The sequence below is a fragment of the Elephantulus edwardii genome, unplaced genomic scaffold (genome assembly GCF_000299155.1).
Source record: "Elephantulus edwardii isolate Elephantulus edwardi_28Jun2011 unplaced genomic scaffold, EleEdw1.0 scaffold00403, whole genome shotgun sequence".
NCBI classification, from domain to species: Eukaryota; Metazoa; Chordata; class Mammalia; order Macroscelidea; family Macroscelididae; genus Elephantulus; species Elephantulus edwardii.
This window is the reverse complement of record NW_006400153.1, coordinates 881,194-898,254: the sequence shown is the minus strand read 5'-3', so window position 1 is coordinate 898,254 and position 17,061 is coordinate 881,194. Positions and strand designations below refer to the sequence as shown.

The window sequence follows — 17,061 nt, the reverse complement described above, 5'->3', positions numbered from 1 at the left end:
TACAATCTCAATCTCTTCACCATCCATCCTGATGCTGCCAATTGGTCCAGTGGTGAGAATCTTTGTCTTCTTGACGTTGAGCCTCAATCCATATTGTAGGCTGCAGTCTTTCCAGTAATTCCTTTTCAATGGCATTGTCCAACTGAGCAGATATTAATGCCTTTTGCTCTCTTCTTTTTTCCCTCCTTTCTACCTTCTTACTCAAAGGAACAAGTTTCTTCTGTCGCTTTAGTGTAAGTTTTTGTATTCGAATTAGATACTGAGTGAGCTTGGTGAATCTCTGCCTGCATTTGTGTAGAATAAAACGTGGCCAGTAAATCAGATTTTTATCTATTTGCTCCAATGCTTTCTCATAGTGTTTACTGAACCCGACCCTTTCCCAGAGACGTCTTGGGAAAGCTGTTTGTTCTATGACCTTCATATACAGGAAGAACTGTCCTTTCTCCTCTTTGATAGTGGCATACTGACTGTTTGCCAAGGGACAGGATGACTGATTACACAGTCCAGTCAAGTTGTATTCATTTCTACAAAAGCCCTGATTCTTCATTCTTATTTTGAAGGAACAAAATTGTTTGTTTCCTAGTGTATCCCAGATAACATCATCTGACTGCATGATTACAGGGCTTCAGCATGGCCAGGCACAGGAAACTGCCATGCTTCTTCCAAGGGACCGCTTCCCTGGACCAGATGGTTTTACAAGAGAATTTTATCAAACATTCAAAGAAGAACGATAACCAATTCTACATAAACTATTTCAGAAAATAGAATAGAATGTAATTCTCTCAGATTCATTCTATGAAGCAAACATATCCTTGATACCAAAACCAGTTAAGTACACCACCAAAATAGAAAACTATAGGCCAATATCTATTATGAACATAGATGAAAAAATTCTGAATAAAATCCTGGCCAATAGAATCCAACAATACATCTCAAAAATAATTCACCATGACCAAGTAGAATTCATAAAAGATATGTAAGAGTGGTTCAACATAAGAAAGACAATCAATGTAATTCATCACATCAATGAAGCAAAGAACAAGAACCACAGGATTCTATCACTTGATGCAGAAAAGGCCTTAGACAAAATCCAACACCCTTTCCTGATTAAAACACTCAACAAAATAGGATTAGAGCAGAATTTCCTCAACATAGTAAAAAGTATATACACAAACCTGAGAGCCAATAGAGAGAGATTAAAGGCATTCCCCTTGAGAATAAAAACTGGGCAAGGATGCCCACTATCACCTCTCCTATTCAATATTGTATTGGAAGTCTCAGGAAATAAGAGGTATTCAGATTGGCAAAGAGGAGGTAAAATTATCTCTCTATGCAGATGATATGATAGTATACTTAGAAAACCCTGAAGACTCAGCATGAAAACTACTGGATGTAGATCAATGAAATAGAATTGAGAACTCAGAAATCAGCCCAATTACCTATGGTCGACTGATTTTTGACAAGGAGATTAAATCAGTTAAGTGGGGAAATGACAGACTTTTTAAAAAAAATTATTAATCTTAATGAACATTTACAGAGATTTTGGACATCCATTCATTCATGGTCGCACTTTTCTCCCTGCCCAGCCCTCCCCCCACCCCACAGTTTGCTCCTCTCTTCGAAAAGTAAAAGAAAAATTCTTTCTTTGGTATACAATCCCCCTGCACCCCTCCCACCACCCCGAGTACACTCCACTATGTGATCTTAATTCTGGACTCTTGTGATAACCATAATACCCTATCATATATTGCTTTTAAATTATTCTCTCCCTCATCTGTTTCAATGCAGTATACATAATTTATCCAGTTTTTCCTCACTCTTACCCCAACCCTGATGTCAGTCCCATTCTACAACAGTGGCACCATGCAGTATTTGTCCTTTTGTGACAGAGATATTTCACTCAGCATAATAATGACAGCTTTTTTAACAAACAGTGTTGGCAAAATTGGAAAATCATCTACAGAAAGCTCAAACAAGACCTACACTTCACACCGTATACAAAAACCAACTCAAAGTAGACTAAGACCAAGGACTATAAACTTCATTAGAGTAAAGCTTGAAAGAACCGTAGAAACCCTAATCCACAACACGAACAGTCTTTCAAGGATCCTGAAAAACCTACAATCAGGAGAGGAGAAAATAGATGAATGTGACCTTCTAAGAATCAAATCCCTATGAACATTTAAAAACTTATCCAATAGGGTAACAAGGAAAGCCACAGACTGGGAAAACATATTTGGTAATGACATATCTGATAAGGGAATTATATCTACAATTTATAAAATACTCAAGTACCACAACAAGATACAGGTAAACAACCCAGTTGAAAAATGGGAACAGAAAATAAATAGACACTTCACCAAAGAAGTTTGTTCAGATAGCAAACACATGAAGGAATTCTCAAAATCCCTAGCTCTAAGAGAGATGCAAATCAAAAGAACTATGAGGTATCACCTCACCCCTGAAAGAATAGAAAAATTTAACAGAACAGGGTTGACATGAGGGCGGGAGGGGGGAATTAAGAAAAGAGGGGATAAATAATCTACACGGCATTGAAACAGATGAGGGTGAGAACTGTATAAAAGCAATATATAATCAGGTATTATAGGCATGACAAGAGTCCAGAATAAGAGTTGCACGGCAGAGTGGTCTGCAGGGTGGTGAGGGATTGTGTAACAATGAAATATCTTTTTTTCCCAAAGAAAAAAGTGATCTGGTGGGGTGGGGTCAGGGAGGAAAATGTGCAACAATGAACGATTGGAAATCCAAGTTCTTTATACACTTTAATTAAAATCTCAATTAAAAAATTAAAAATAGGGAACCAAGATGGTGGTGGTGGCGGAAACAATGTAAGGAGCTGCAGTAACAGCAAGCTGCGTAGAAACAGGCCACCAAGGCCCTCGGCAGTCCTCTATTTATTGATAATTGAACATTTAAATAATTGATTACTGGTCTTCAATATGGATCAAGGCTTAACATCAAGACATTAAAGATTCTCAAAGAAGAATTAATAAGTCCTGTGGCTCTTGTTGTGCCACAATCGTGAGTCCCCCAAGGACACCAGGGAACCGAAACCATTGCAGGAACATGAGGAATTTTATTAAGAGCTCAAGCAGCGATTTTACACACACTCCCCACCCCCCACGCAGTGGCAGTATGGCAGAGCCCCCAGTGCTTTGAGACAAGGGTTTTTACTGGTGCTTGGAGTGGCAAAGACTGAGTGAGGGGCAGGAAGATACAAGGGGATTGGGGAACTTGAGAGGGAAGATGGCGGCAGAACACAGTTATTGGCTAATTTAAAAATAAGCAGGCTCATTAGCAAGGGCACGAATATTTGGCATACTCTGACTGGAGTAAGGTTCATACAGCAGGAGTTAGAGTCACTGTCTTGTTGCTGAGGTCCTTTCAGGAAGTGAACTTGAGAAAAGCAAGGACAAAGGACTTAAGATGGCAGCCAGACCAGATAGATAGATAGATAGATAGATAGATAGATAGATAGATAGATAGATATAGATATATAGAACAAATCTTGACTCTTACACTCTCAGCTCCCACCCCCACCCCACCACCACCGGCCCATCCTGTCACCACAGCTCCATGAGGCTCCTGCGGTCAGACCGCAGGGATACCCTCCCCTTGGATGGACAGCAGGCACCAGGCCCTGAAGCTGGTGTGGTGGAGCCTCCACACTACCACAGAATAGACTTGTTCTGGGAATATGTCTCTGAACCAAGATAGTGGCGGTAGGAGATACGGTGTGGTGAGCAGGAAGCCCAGTAGGCCGCAATGAAGCAGACAGTGCAATTTAAATGTACCCAAAGAGCCAAGCAGTTGACTGCTGGCCATCACTGTCGACTGTAGCTCAACATCAGGAGGACGGGCATTCTTGGGGGAACATGGATGGCTCCTGCTTTCTCCCTCTGCCTGCCGCCAAGCCCACGCTGCTGTGATTACATGCCGCTGCTGTGTCTGGGGCCCACAGGTCCCCTAACCTAGACCAAGTGGTGAGTGCTGGGCCCCTTGGCCAGTGTGGTGGAGCCTCTGTGCAGCCAGAGAGCCACAGGCCCCCGGGGGCCAGTGGAAATACTGGAGGTGAAGGTCTTGATAAAGCAAAGCATCTCGCTATCAGTAAAGATTTCCTTGGACAGTCCAGAGAAGAAGATCATCAACACAATGGATTGATAAGGGTCACTTTGAGTGACCTACAACTGATGACACTTAACAGCAACATATCCAAGATGGCAGATATCCTCAATTTACCACATCTTTTGATCTCTTTACTACTGCTGCCAAAAACTGTTTAGACTTAGGGAGGGTCTCTTCACCACTCTCGAATTCCCTTCTCCATTTATAAAGGGGGAGGACAGTGATGCCTACTTCAAATTGCAGTCTGACTATTTGGTGGAGGGGAGGTGGGTAATGGTGGCAGTTCCAGAACTGGGGGTGCTGTCACCGGCCATGGTCTTCAGGGAGGCACAGGGTCTAGACCTTGGTGGGGGAATTTTCAAGGGGGGTGTGCTGCCCAGGCCCTGGAGTGTGTCACCCAGCCACTGGGGTGTGTTCAGTCCCTGGAGTGAGCCATTTGGCCTTTGGGGTGAGCCACTGGGCCCTCGGGGTGTACTGTCTGGCCCTCTGGGAGAGCCACCGAACCCTTGGGGTGAGCTGTTTATCCCTTGGGACGTATCAATCTGACCCCTAGGAAGAGCCTTCAGGTCGCAGGGGAAAACTGCCTAGGGTATGCAGAGAATTTTATCTAGGCCACTCTCCCTTACCTTCCCCCCAGCACATCTGTAATTAATGCCTCCAAAGCCCTTCTATTTGTAACTCACGAATTTGTTCTCTCTAGGTTTGCTCCCTTTCCTATAGGTAACCTTAACATTGAGTTTACTCCAGATCTGAACTCTGAACTCAGTTCCAGAGACAAAAGGGAAATATAACTTCCAGCCAAGGAGGATGGAGCCTCAGGGTTCAGCCAGGCATCCCCACTGGGCCCACCTTGGCAAATACTTTGCAGTCTAGAAAGCAGTAAACATCAGGAAAATATCTTCTAACAGACCAAGAAGGCAATCAGCTTCAACACAGGACCACCAGTAAGGTGTTAACGTGGGCTCCCCTTCCCACTTTCTCCTTCACATCAATGCCCCTGTTCAGCATGAAAAAGCCAGAGTCTGTGCCCCATTCCCAAATGAGAAACTCACAAGGGAATAAGACAATTTATTTGGTTTTGTGTTTTGTTTTATTTTAAATTAATCACTATTGGACTATGCTCACCATTACCCTGTCTCTTCTGGTCCCCACTGGATCTTTCTCATTTCCTTTGCCTACTCCCCCCACCCACCAAATTATGCAGCCCTGCAATTTCATCTCTGCCCATCCTCACCCTTCTGCTCCCAACCCTCACCCCCTTGTATCCCCCATACATGTTTTTAACAATAAACAATAAACAAAATAAAACAAAAATATAAAAAGAAAAAAAAAGAAATCCCCTTTGCCTGGAGCACAGGAGAAAACATAGCTCTGTTGATAGTCAAGTTCAAACTTACAGGCTGCTCCTTAGAAGCAATGATGGTGAAACTTCGTATCACATATTTGGCATATGTTGTCTGAAAAGTCCAATTCTTGCAAAATGACATGATGCAATCATGCTGGAAAGGTAGGTCAGAGAAAGAGAGGAAGGCTCCCAACAACATGGACTGATCATATGACTTTAACAATGGACTTGTTACACACCAGAGATGGTGAAGAGGACACAGGATACATCAAGGTTCAGATATGTCAGTCAGAGGGTAGCTTTGCATTTCAGAGTATGGCATCTAAAACCAACAGCCTCCAGAACCACAAGACTGTATTTCTCTTTTTACCACCTGGTTTCAGGAAAAGGTGGCTCTCTATATCCATAGTGTAGAAAATAGAATTTTAGTAACTATGGATTGAAAATATTTGGGGCCATACAATAATGAATGAATATGTCAAAAAAAGAAAAAGGTGAACTGGAAGAGGGGGAATAGAGGGAGGAGGGGTAAAAATATACAACAATGAAGGAATGAAAATCTAACTTTGCCGTAAACTTTTGTTAAAAATCACAAAATAAAAAAATGAACATAAAGCTTTCTTTAATAAAAGCTGATATTTAATGAAAAAATAAAGAAAAAATAATAAAAAAGAAGACTAAGATTATTACCACTGGGCCAAATGGAAGCACCATGATAGATGGAGAAGAAACTGAGGTTGTTAACAATTACAGCTTGCTCAGCTACACAATCAACACTCTTGGCACCAATAGTCAGAAAATCAAAAGGGAAAATCTGCCATCAGGGACCTCTTCAGAGCAATGATATCAATCTGGCTAAGACTCAGATTAAACTAAGGTGCACCGAATCCAGGCCATGGTCTTTGCAATTACTTGTATGCATCAGAGAGCTGGACAATGACTATGGATGATACAAGAAGACTCAATGACTTGAGTTGTAGTTCTGGAGAAGAGTAGTGAACATACCATGGACTTCCAAGAGAGCAAACATGTTTGTTCTAGAGAGAATGAAACTAAGTTGCTCCTTGGAGATAAGAATTTTGAAGCTGTGTCTCACATACTTTAGGCATGTCGCCAGAAGGGTCCAGTACTTGAAAAAGGACATCATGCTTGTAAGGATGGAGGGACATCACAGGAGAGGAAAACCACTGAGGAGATAAATTGACACAGTAACTGGGATAATGGGGGTAAGTGTGTCAGAGACAATAAGATTGGCTCAGGAGAGTACAAGGTTCAGAGCCATTGTGCATATGGTTGCTTTTTATAAAAAAAATGTCAAAAAACTTAAGCATCTGCTCAAAAAGAACAGAGAGATAATGCATGGTTTGAAATCAGGAAAGGTGTATTTTAGGGTTGTAGGTTTCCACCTGACCTATTAAATGCATATGCTGAGCAAATAATTCAAGTAGCTGGACTACATGGAGAAGAACATGGCATCAAGATGAAAGAAGACTAATCAATTGTCTCCATTAGGTGGATGACACAATTGTGCTTGCAGAAAATGAGTAGGACTTCAAATAGTTGCTGCAGAAGATCAAAGATTACAGCCTTCAATATGGTTTACTTCTCAATATCAAGAGAACAAAACTCCACAGAAGTGGGCCAACAGACAACATTATGATAAATTGAGAAAAGATTAAAATTGTCAATGGCTGCATTTTACTTAATTCCACAATCAACTACCATGGTAGACATAGTCAAGACCTGCTACATTGGGAAAACTGCTATCAAAGATCTCTTTAAAAAAATCTTAAAGTGCAAGGAGTCAGTTTATAAAACAAAGTGTGCCTGATCCAATCTATGGTCTTTCCATGTTTTGTATGCATGAAAAATTTGGACAGTGAATAAGAAAGAACAAAGAAGAATTTATGCCTTTACACTGGTGGTAAGTATTAACTAAATTATGGACTCCCAAAAGAACAAAGAGATCTGTATTGGAAGTATAGCCTGAGTGCTTCTTGCAGGCAAGACTGTAAGACTTTGTCTCACACACTTTGATCATGTTGTTAGGAAGGTTCTAGTCCTTGGAGAAGGACATCATGCATGGAAAGTGAGAGTGAAAAATAAGAAAGGAAGACTCTTAAGGAGATGGATGGACAACATGAAAGTACAATGGGCTTGAACATCGTAGAAACTATGAGGATGGTATGGGGTTGAGCAAGGCTTTTAACTGTTGTACACAGGATTTTCCTGAGTCAGAATCAAGCTGATCACATGTAAAAACAAGACCAATGGGTTTACAATGGAATGAATTGAAAAATTATGTTCCATTCACACGATGTAATTGCAGCATGCAAGAGCTATGATTTTGTAAATTACTATCTAACTTGGGAGGGACTGGAGAGTATTATGCTAAGTGAACTAACTCAGTCCCAAAAGGACAAATATGGTATAAAACCATTATTGTAAAATGTATGAGGAGCCAGGGGTGGGAGGGAGGATGTGGTTAATCATAAGATCTTGCAATTTGATGGGTGAAGGAAGGCGTGGGCAAAGGAAATGGGAAAGATCTGGTGTGAAAAAACAATGGAAACAATGAAAGAGTTTTTCTTTTTCTTTTCAAGGAGAAGAGTGAATTGGCGGGAGTGGGGAGGGAGAAAAGTGCAAAAATGAATGACTAGAAACCCTAAGTCTCTATAAACTTTCATTAAAATTAGTTGGGAAAAAAAGAAAAGAAAACAATGTAAACAAACTTAGTAAGTAAACCAGTATAAAATAATAATTTTATTTAAGAAAAAAGAAAAAAAGCAGATGGTTACTTGACTATTTTAGAAAGTCATATTTTAGAAAAATCATGTCACCTAACATAATTTAGAAAAACTGTATTATCTGACATGATTGTTAGATAATACCAAAGTTTACCTTCAGAAACCAAAAAAGGATAGTGACACAGGGTGATACAGACCATTGCCATGTTAATTTTCCTGGGTCAGTTGGTTGTTGAAATAGTCATTAAGGACATTAATACATTTTCCAGTATTGTGTCCCTGCTCCTTGAACGGGCTGTGTTTAGCTAATTCTCTAAAAGAGTCAAATGCCTACAGCAAAACAATTTCACTAAGTTGCTTCCCACTGTTTGACTTGAAGATGACTTTAGGAAAATAGTTCCTTAGAGGTTCAAAGTTTATAGGACTTCAGCTGGATTGTCCTATAGCAACAAAGAAAACACTGAAAAGAAAATAAGAAAAGTGATATAATTTAAAATAGCCAACCATAAAATGAAATACTTATTTCATAAAATGAAATAAGCTTAACTAGAGACACAGGAGAGCTATATAAGGAAAACTACAAAACATTAATATAAGAAACAAGAGAATCAGATGAAAGGAAAAAATAGAACGCATTCTTGAATATGAAGACTCAACATTGTGAAAATGACAATCATTCCAAAAGCAATATACAGGGTCAATGTTATCCCAATACAAATAGTATGCTATTTTTCAAAGATATTGTTGTTGTTATTGTTGTTTTGTGCCGTCGAGTCGTTTGTGACTCATAGCGACCCTGTGTACAACAGCCCTAAACCCTGCTCTATCCTGTGCCAATCGCATTGCCTCTGACACACCCATCCCGATTACCTCAGTCACTGAATCAATCCACCTCATAGAGGGTCTTCCCCTCCTGTGCTGTCCCTCTACCCTACCAAGTATGATGTCCCTCTCCAAGGACCTGTCTCTCCTTACAACATGTCCAAAGTATGTCAGACGAAGCCCCAGAATCCTTGCCTCCAAGGAGTAGCTTGGTTTAACCCTGAGTAGCTTGGTTTAACCCTCTCTACGATGAATCTGTTTGTTTTCTTAGCAGTCCTTGGTACATTCAATACTCTTCTCAAGCACCACAGCTCAAAGGCGTCAATTCTCCTTCTATCCTCCCTAGTCATTGTCCAACTCTCTGATGCATAACAAGTGATTGCAAAGACCATGGTCTGTATCAGGCGCACCTTAGTCTCCAGAGAGACACTGTTGCTCTTGAGTACTTTAGAGAGGTCCCTAACAGCAGACTTTCCCATTGCAATATGTTTTTTTTTTTATTTCCTGGCTGCTGGTGCCAAGAGTGTTGACCGTGGAGCCGAGCAGACTGAAGCTGTGAACAATCTCAATCCCTTCACCATCCATCCTGATGCTACCAATTGGTCCAGTGGTGAGAATCTTTGTCTTCTTAACATTGAGTCTCAGTCCATACTGAAGGCTGCAGTCCTTGACCCTCTGCAGTAAGTGCACAAGGTCCTTCTCAGTTTCAGCGAGCAGGGTTGTGTCATCTGCATAACGCAGATTGTTGATAGATCTTCCACCAATCCTAACACCACACTTCTCCTCATCGAGCCCAGCCTCTCGGATAATGTGCTCTGCATACAGGTTGAAAAGGTATGGAGATAGGACACATCCCTGGCATACACCTTTCCCAATTTTGAACCATGCAATGTTGCCCTGGTCTGTTCTGATGACTGCCTCTTGGTCCAAGTATAGGTTTCACATTAGCCCGATCAAATGTTCTGGGATCCCATTCTTCTCAGAGTCAGCCATAGTTTGTTATGATCAACACAGTCAAACACCTTATTGATAAGGTAAATGTCCAATTTTATTTGGAAGCGAAAGAGATCCCAAATAAACAAATTTCTTCTGAAACAAAAACAAAGTAGGAGGCATCACTTTCCCTAATCTCAAAACTTACTATATAGCTCCATTATAACTACAGTGTAGTACAAACAGAGAAGAAGAAGACCTAAGCCACAAGAAGTCAATCCTGGAGCAGATGTTCAAGGTGAAACACTTCCCTTCAGAACCATCTGAGATAGGAGGCCTTCCCTGATACTAGCACCTGGTATTTGGACTTATGATCTCCCAAACTCAAGATATACTGTGCATGCAGAAGAAACTGGCAACATTTTGAAGGGTTTGGAATCACAGAAACCAGAAAGATGGAGATACAAGCCATCAAGAGTTGAATATGGGAGATTGGTGTTGAATGGAGTAGGTGAGAGTAGAAGTGAATGCTGGTGGAGAAGGGAATGGGGTGGCTCAAGACACACGTGCCAAAGCACAGGACAACACTGAATCTAATTTATTGGTTATTTTTATAATTGGGAACTATCTTTAATCTGTTCTTTTACATAAAATGTTTGAGTATTCAAATTGAGACAGCCTAGGAAGAAGGATTGACCATCTACTTCTGAAATAGCAGGCCTTCAAAAACTGTGGACCACAGAGCAGATAAGGCAACTAAGGCTGAGCCCTCAAGAATGAAAACACATATGCGGAGGAACAGCTGTAAGCAGACACTAGGGACTGGAACAAGGAATGTGAGAACTAGGAATGTAGGAAAAATTGGATATTGTGAAGAAAGAAATGGAACACACAAATTTTGATATACTAGGTGTTGGCAAAATGAGATGGACTGGCATGGGACATTTTGAGTCAGATGATCATATAATCTACTATGCTGGAGATGAAAAGGTGAGGAAAATGGGGTTACTTTCACAGATAAAAAAGTAATTTCTAGATCCGTCTTGAAATACAACGTGTGAGTGACTGGGTAATAGCCATACACATATAAAGAAGTCCAGTGAATACCACCATCATTCAAACTACCAAAAACCAGAACCAAAGAGGAGAAAATACAAGATTTCTAACACCTTCTGCAGTCAGAGATTGATCAAACATGCGATCAAGATACATTAATGGTCGACTGAAATGCTAAAGTTAGGAAAAAGAGAAGGATCCATAGTTGGAAAACATGGACTTGGTGAAATGAAGCTGGAGATAAAATAATAGAATTTTTCACAATCAACAATTTATTCCTTGCAAATACGTTTTCTAAGAAACATAAACACGGGCTATCCAAATAGATTTCACTTGATGGTATGCATAAGAATCGGAATTATTACATCTGTGGAAAGAATCACTGGAGGAGCTCATTATCAACTGTGAAAACTAGGCCAAGTGCTGATAGTGGAACAAATCACCAACTACTTATACGTGGGTTCAAGCTGGAGTGGAAGAAAATGAAAACAAGTCCACAGGAACCAAAATACTACTTTGAGTTTTTCCCACCTGAATTTCAAAACCATCTCAGGAACAGGTTTGAGATCTTGAACACTAATGAGTGAAGACCAGATCAGCTGTGGGAGGATCTCAAAAGTATCATCCAGGAAGAATTCAAAAGGTCATTGCAAAGATGAATGAAGAAAAGACCAAGGTGGATGTCAGAAGAAACTCTGAATATTACACTGGAGTGCTGAGAAGCCAAAGCAAAGGGAAAAAAATCAAGATATTAAGGATTTGAACAAAAGATTCCAAAGGGCAGTGCAGGAAGACAAAATAAAGTATTACTATGAAATGTGCAAGGAGTTGGAGTCAGAAAATCAAAGGGACCAACCTTGCTCACCATTTCTTGAACTGAAGAATAAATTCAAGCCTTGAATTGCAATACTTAAGGATGCTTTGGGCAAAATATCCAGGAAACAATGAAAGAAGACGGAAAGAGTATTCAGAGTCATTATACCAAAAGGAATTGGCAGACACAGAAGAATTTCATGAAACAACATATGAGCAAGGACCTGTGATGATGAAGGAGGAAGTTCAAGCTGCTCTGAAAGAATTGGCCAAAAAGTAAGGCCCCAGGAATTGGTGGCATACCACTTGATATATTCCAACAGACGCTGCCTTGGATGTGCTCACCAAGCTGTGCCAAGAAATCTGGAGAACAACCACTTGGCCAACTGACCGGAAGAGATTATATTTGTTTCCACTCCAAAGAAAGGTGACCCCACAAAATGTGAAATTATTGAACAATATCATTAATATCCATGCAAGCAAGATTCTGCTGAAGATTATAAAAAAAGGACTGGAACAGCACATCAACAGAGAACTGTCAGAAGTGCAGGCTGGGTTTAGAAGAGGCCGTAGTCCTAGGGATATTGTAGCTAATGCCAGATGGATCTTGGCTGAAAGCAGAGAGTAACAGAGGAATGTCTATCTGTGGTTCATTTACTATGCAAACACATTTGTCTATGTGGATCACAACAAACCTTAGCTAACTCTAAGAAGAATGGGGATCCCAGAACACTTGATTGTGCTTATTTAAAGCCTATACTTGGACCAGGAGGTAGTAATCAGAACAGAGCTAGGAAACACTGCATTGTTCAAAACTGGGAAGGGTGTAAGCCAGGGATATGTCTTATCTTCACACCTTTAAAATCTATATGCGAAACAGATTATCTGAGAGGTTGGTTGTATGAGGAGAAATGTGGCATCAGGATTGGAGGTTAGATTCATCAACAACCCGCTTTATGCAGACAACACGACTCTGCTTGCTGAAACTGAGAAGGACCTGAAGCGCTTGTTGCAGAAAGCCAAGGGCTGCAGCTTTAAATATGGATTAAAGCTCATCCTTAAGAAAACAAAGATTCTTTGGGACAACTGGCAGCAACATGATAGATGGTGAAGAGATCAAGACAGTTAACAGCTTTAGCTTGCTTGGCTTCACAATCAACACCCTTGGTACCAGCAGCCAGGAAATAAAAAGACAAATTGCACTGGGAAAGTCTGTTGTCAGAGATCTTGCCAAAGTATTGAAGAGAAATGATGTCAGCCTGGAAAGTAAGGTGCGCCTGATCCAGGCGATGATCTGTATAATTACTTGCTATGCATTGGCAAGCTGGATAGAAGGAGAATTGATGGCTTTGAGCTGTGGTGCTGGAAAAGAGTACTGAATATATCATGGACTGCTAGGAGAACAAACAAGTTCATCCTAGAGAGGGTTAAACCAGGCTATTCCTTGGAGGCAAGGATTTTGAAGCTTTGTCTGACATACCTTGAACATGTTGCAAGAAGGAACCAATCCTTGGAGGGGGACATCATGATTGGGAGGTTGGAGGGATAGTGCAAGAGAGGAAGACCCTTGATGAGATGGATTGATTCAGTGACTGGGGTAATGGGGGTGGTGTGTCAGAGACAATAAGATTGGCACAGGATAGAGAAGGTTTTAGGGCTGATGTAAATAGGGTCACTGTGAGTAGCAGGCAAATCAACATGGTTTAGGATCAGGATCAGGATCAGGAAAGGTATGCATCAGGAAGGCACCTTATCTCCATACTGCTTTTATTACATTGATATATAATCTGTAATAAAAGATCTTTTATCTTCAACAGTAAGTACTTCAAGTCTACTGTCAACAAGAAAGTGGTGTCATCTCCATATTACAGGTTGTTAATCAATCTTCATTTGATCTGGATACCACATTCTTCATTGCTTATATGTTCAGTATACATACTAGAAATGTATGCTGAAAAAATTGATGCACACTCAATCCGATGCACACTCTTTCTTAAACACATGCAGTAACCCCTTTTCTTTTAAAGACTTCATCTTATATGTTCAGGTTCTGTATAATTATGTGTTTTGGAATAAACATAAATATTCATGCACCTATGCATCATTTGGATATATATCTAGTATGAGATTGCTGGATCAGGGATGTTTGTAAGCACTCATTTCATATATTTTTCTAGAGATCTCTTTGGAGTGCCACCCTAATGGTATGAACTGGTTATGTACACCCTCCATAGTGGACTTGTGGCTAATAAAAGACCATGAAAAGTCGCTCAAGACATTATGGTCTGCCTTTTAGAGAAACTAAGCATAAAATACCAGATGAATTGATAATAGACATAAAGCAATGATATTTAATCATATAAAATGTATAATACATAAAGTATAGGTACAAAACAAGATGTATATGGATGATTATATGTAAAATGAAGGGACAGCATAAGCCCCATTTTGTATGTCTGGCGCCCACCTGAAGCTTGACTCAAACCCAACTTTAAAAAGAAAAATTCTTAGCTTAGGAAGGGTAGGGAAAACACAGATACACCAGGTGGAGTCTCATCTGTCCTTGCAAAGTTTAAGATTAACTCACCCTACGTGACTCAAAGCAAGGATAGAAAAAGTGTGTACATGACCCAGAGAAGGCAAAGGCGGACAAAGTAGCCTACCTACCAAAAGCCAACCCACATGACTGATCCCCCTGCCCACCAACCGTGTTCCCAATCTCCCTGTCCCAGACAGAAGCATCCATGAAGGCCTTAAAAACAATTGCGGGTGGGGACTCGGGGCTCTGTTGCGGGCCATCTTTCCACTGAGGGAGGGAGGCTCTGCATGCAGAAAACGATTCTGCAACATAAAGCATTCTTTATTCTTGCATAAATGAGTCTTGGTCCTTTGAGGTTCTTTGGTATAACAAAACCAATAACAAAATTAAAAAATAGACTAAGGTTCACTTAAAAAAAAACCCAACAACTCACAGTCCAACACTAAGTCAAATTTTGCAACAAGATTTATTGGCGTCCATTGGATGATAATAAATAAAATGTGGTATCTCCATACAGTAAAATATTACTTGACAACAAGAAGAAATGAAGTATTGATTCATAATATTGTTCATAGGGTTGCAATATATTGCAGGCGGACTCAAAGGCACATAACAACAACAACAAAAACAACAACATACTATATTGGTTGTTTTTTATTTAAGCCTTTTGTTTAGCGTCAACAAGACCTCAGGGAGGGCCTTTGTATTTAAAAGCCGATTGTTATAGTATTTTGGAGGAACATTCTTCTGAGTGGTACAGCGCTTTTCTGTCAATATGCTTTACTGAGGCAACCTGGGGTTGTTGTGATGCTGAACTTTGTGCCACTGGGTTATCAAATGCCATAATGTTTATGCATGGTGGACAGTGTTTGGTTGTTCTCCCAGGAAGCAGGACTGACACCTACTTCCTAAACAGTTTGCCTCTGGAAACTCTATGAACTTTGATAAGTGACGATAGTTAGAGAAAGGCTTCAGGTCTTTTGTTCATAGGGTTGCTATGAGTCATGCTCGACTTGATAGCAATCAACAACAACAACAACAACACAGGTGACTCAACAAGAAAAACACTGATAACTTGTTTACAAAATGGGCGGAACACATGAGAAAAACTCTTCACCAAGGATACTTAGATGGACAACAAATATATAAGGAAATGTTTAAAATCACTAGCAATTGTTATGTTAGGTACTGTTGAGGTGAGTACAAACCATGGCAATCCTACGAAGAAGAGATATGAACCCTGTCCTATCTTATGGCATCCTCACACTTCCTGACACACTAAAGCTCATTGTGGCAGTCACTGTGTCAATCCACCTGGTTGAGATCTTCCTCTCTTTTGCAGACCTTTCAACTTTCCGAGCATGATATCCCTCTCCAAGGAACAGCCTCTCCTAGCAACATGCTCAAACTATGTGAGACAAAGCTTTGTCATCTTTGCTTCTAAGGAGCAGTTTGGTTGCACTGTCTCCAAGACATTTTTTTTGTTCTCTTGGCCGTCCATGGGATGTTCAGTACTCTTCTCCAAAACCACAGCTCAAAGGCATCAAATCTTCTTTTGCCATCCTTATTTATTGTTCAGCATGGCATGTGGTGGGAAAGACCATGCCCTAAATCAGACAAACCTTAGTCCTCAAGTGACATCAGTGCTCCTCAGTAATTTGGAGAAATGCTCCACGTTCAAATTAAGGCCAAATATATTTAAGACCAGTGCATGAAAACCAAAATATGATATTTAAAAATTATTCTATATTATTTGCATGCAAAGTTTCATATAGATTGTGCTTTACACTATTCTTCATTCAAATTGTTTTTCATACAATAATTCCCATGTATTTTTTTTTCTTGTTATGTACCATCAAATCAGATCTGACTGGACAGGAGGAGATTGCCCCTCCTTCTCCAGTGGAGCATCTGGTGGATTTGAACTGCTCTTTTGGGGCTGCAGTATATAGCTTCTTGCTACTAGGCCATCAGAGCTCCATCCATGCATTGTGTTTTATAAAATTAATCATCATTGGACTATGCCCATCATTATCCTATCTTTTCAGATCCCTGATGGATCTTTCTCATTTCCTTTACCCCCTCCCTCCACCCACCAAATTGTGCAACCCTGTGATTTCATCCCTATCCATCCTCACCCCTCTGTTCTCAACCCTTTTCCCCTTGGATCCATATACATGCTCTACTAGTTATCATTCTGTTTTTACAATAATGGTCTTATGCAGTATTCATCCTTATGAGACTGTGTTAGTTCACTCAGCACAATGTTCTCCAGTCTCTCCCAAGTTATGTAGTATTTTTAGAAATTGTTGTTCCCAAGTGCTACATAGTATTCCATTATGTGAATGTACTACAATGTCTCAATCTATTCAGTTGTGGTTAGACATTTGGGCTATTTCCATGTTCTTGTGAGGGTGAATAACGCTGTTATAAAAATGGGTGTACAAATAGCCATTTGTATCTCAGTTCTAATTTCCTTGGGGTATATTCCTAGTAGTGGAATAGTTGGGTCATACAGAGCTTATGTGTTCAACTATTTGAAGACACTCCAAACTGCCTTCCTGCGTGGTTGTAACACTTTACAATCTCACCAACAGTTTATGAGAGTTCTCACATTTACATCTTCTCTAACATGACTCGGTGGAGAAGCTCAATATCAG

General features: G+C 40.3%; 2 protein-coding genes across 2 annotated transcripts in view; both read right to left on the bottom strand.

Moving 5' to 3' along the window:
• Window positions 1-613, bottom strand: part of LOC102875388 (protein MAK16 homolog) — a 3,149-nt gene extending 2,536 nt beyond the window's left edge. Inside the window, exon 1 of the mRNA XM_006902389.1 lies at window positions 105-613. Within this exon, the coding sequence (XP_006902451.1) occupies window positions 105-613 (509 nt within the window). The remainder of the gene's footprint in view (window positions 1-104) is intronic.
• LOC102877386 (tetratricopeptide repeat protein 23-like) overlaps window positions 1-17,061 on the bottom strand; it is a 204,662-nt gene that overhangs the window by 38,025 nt on the left and 149,576 nt on the right. The window lies entirely within an intron of this gene.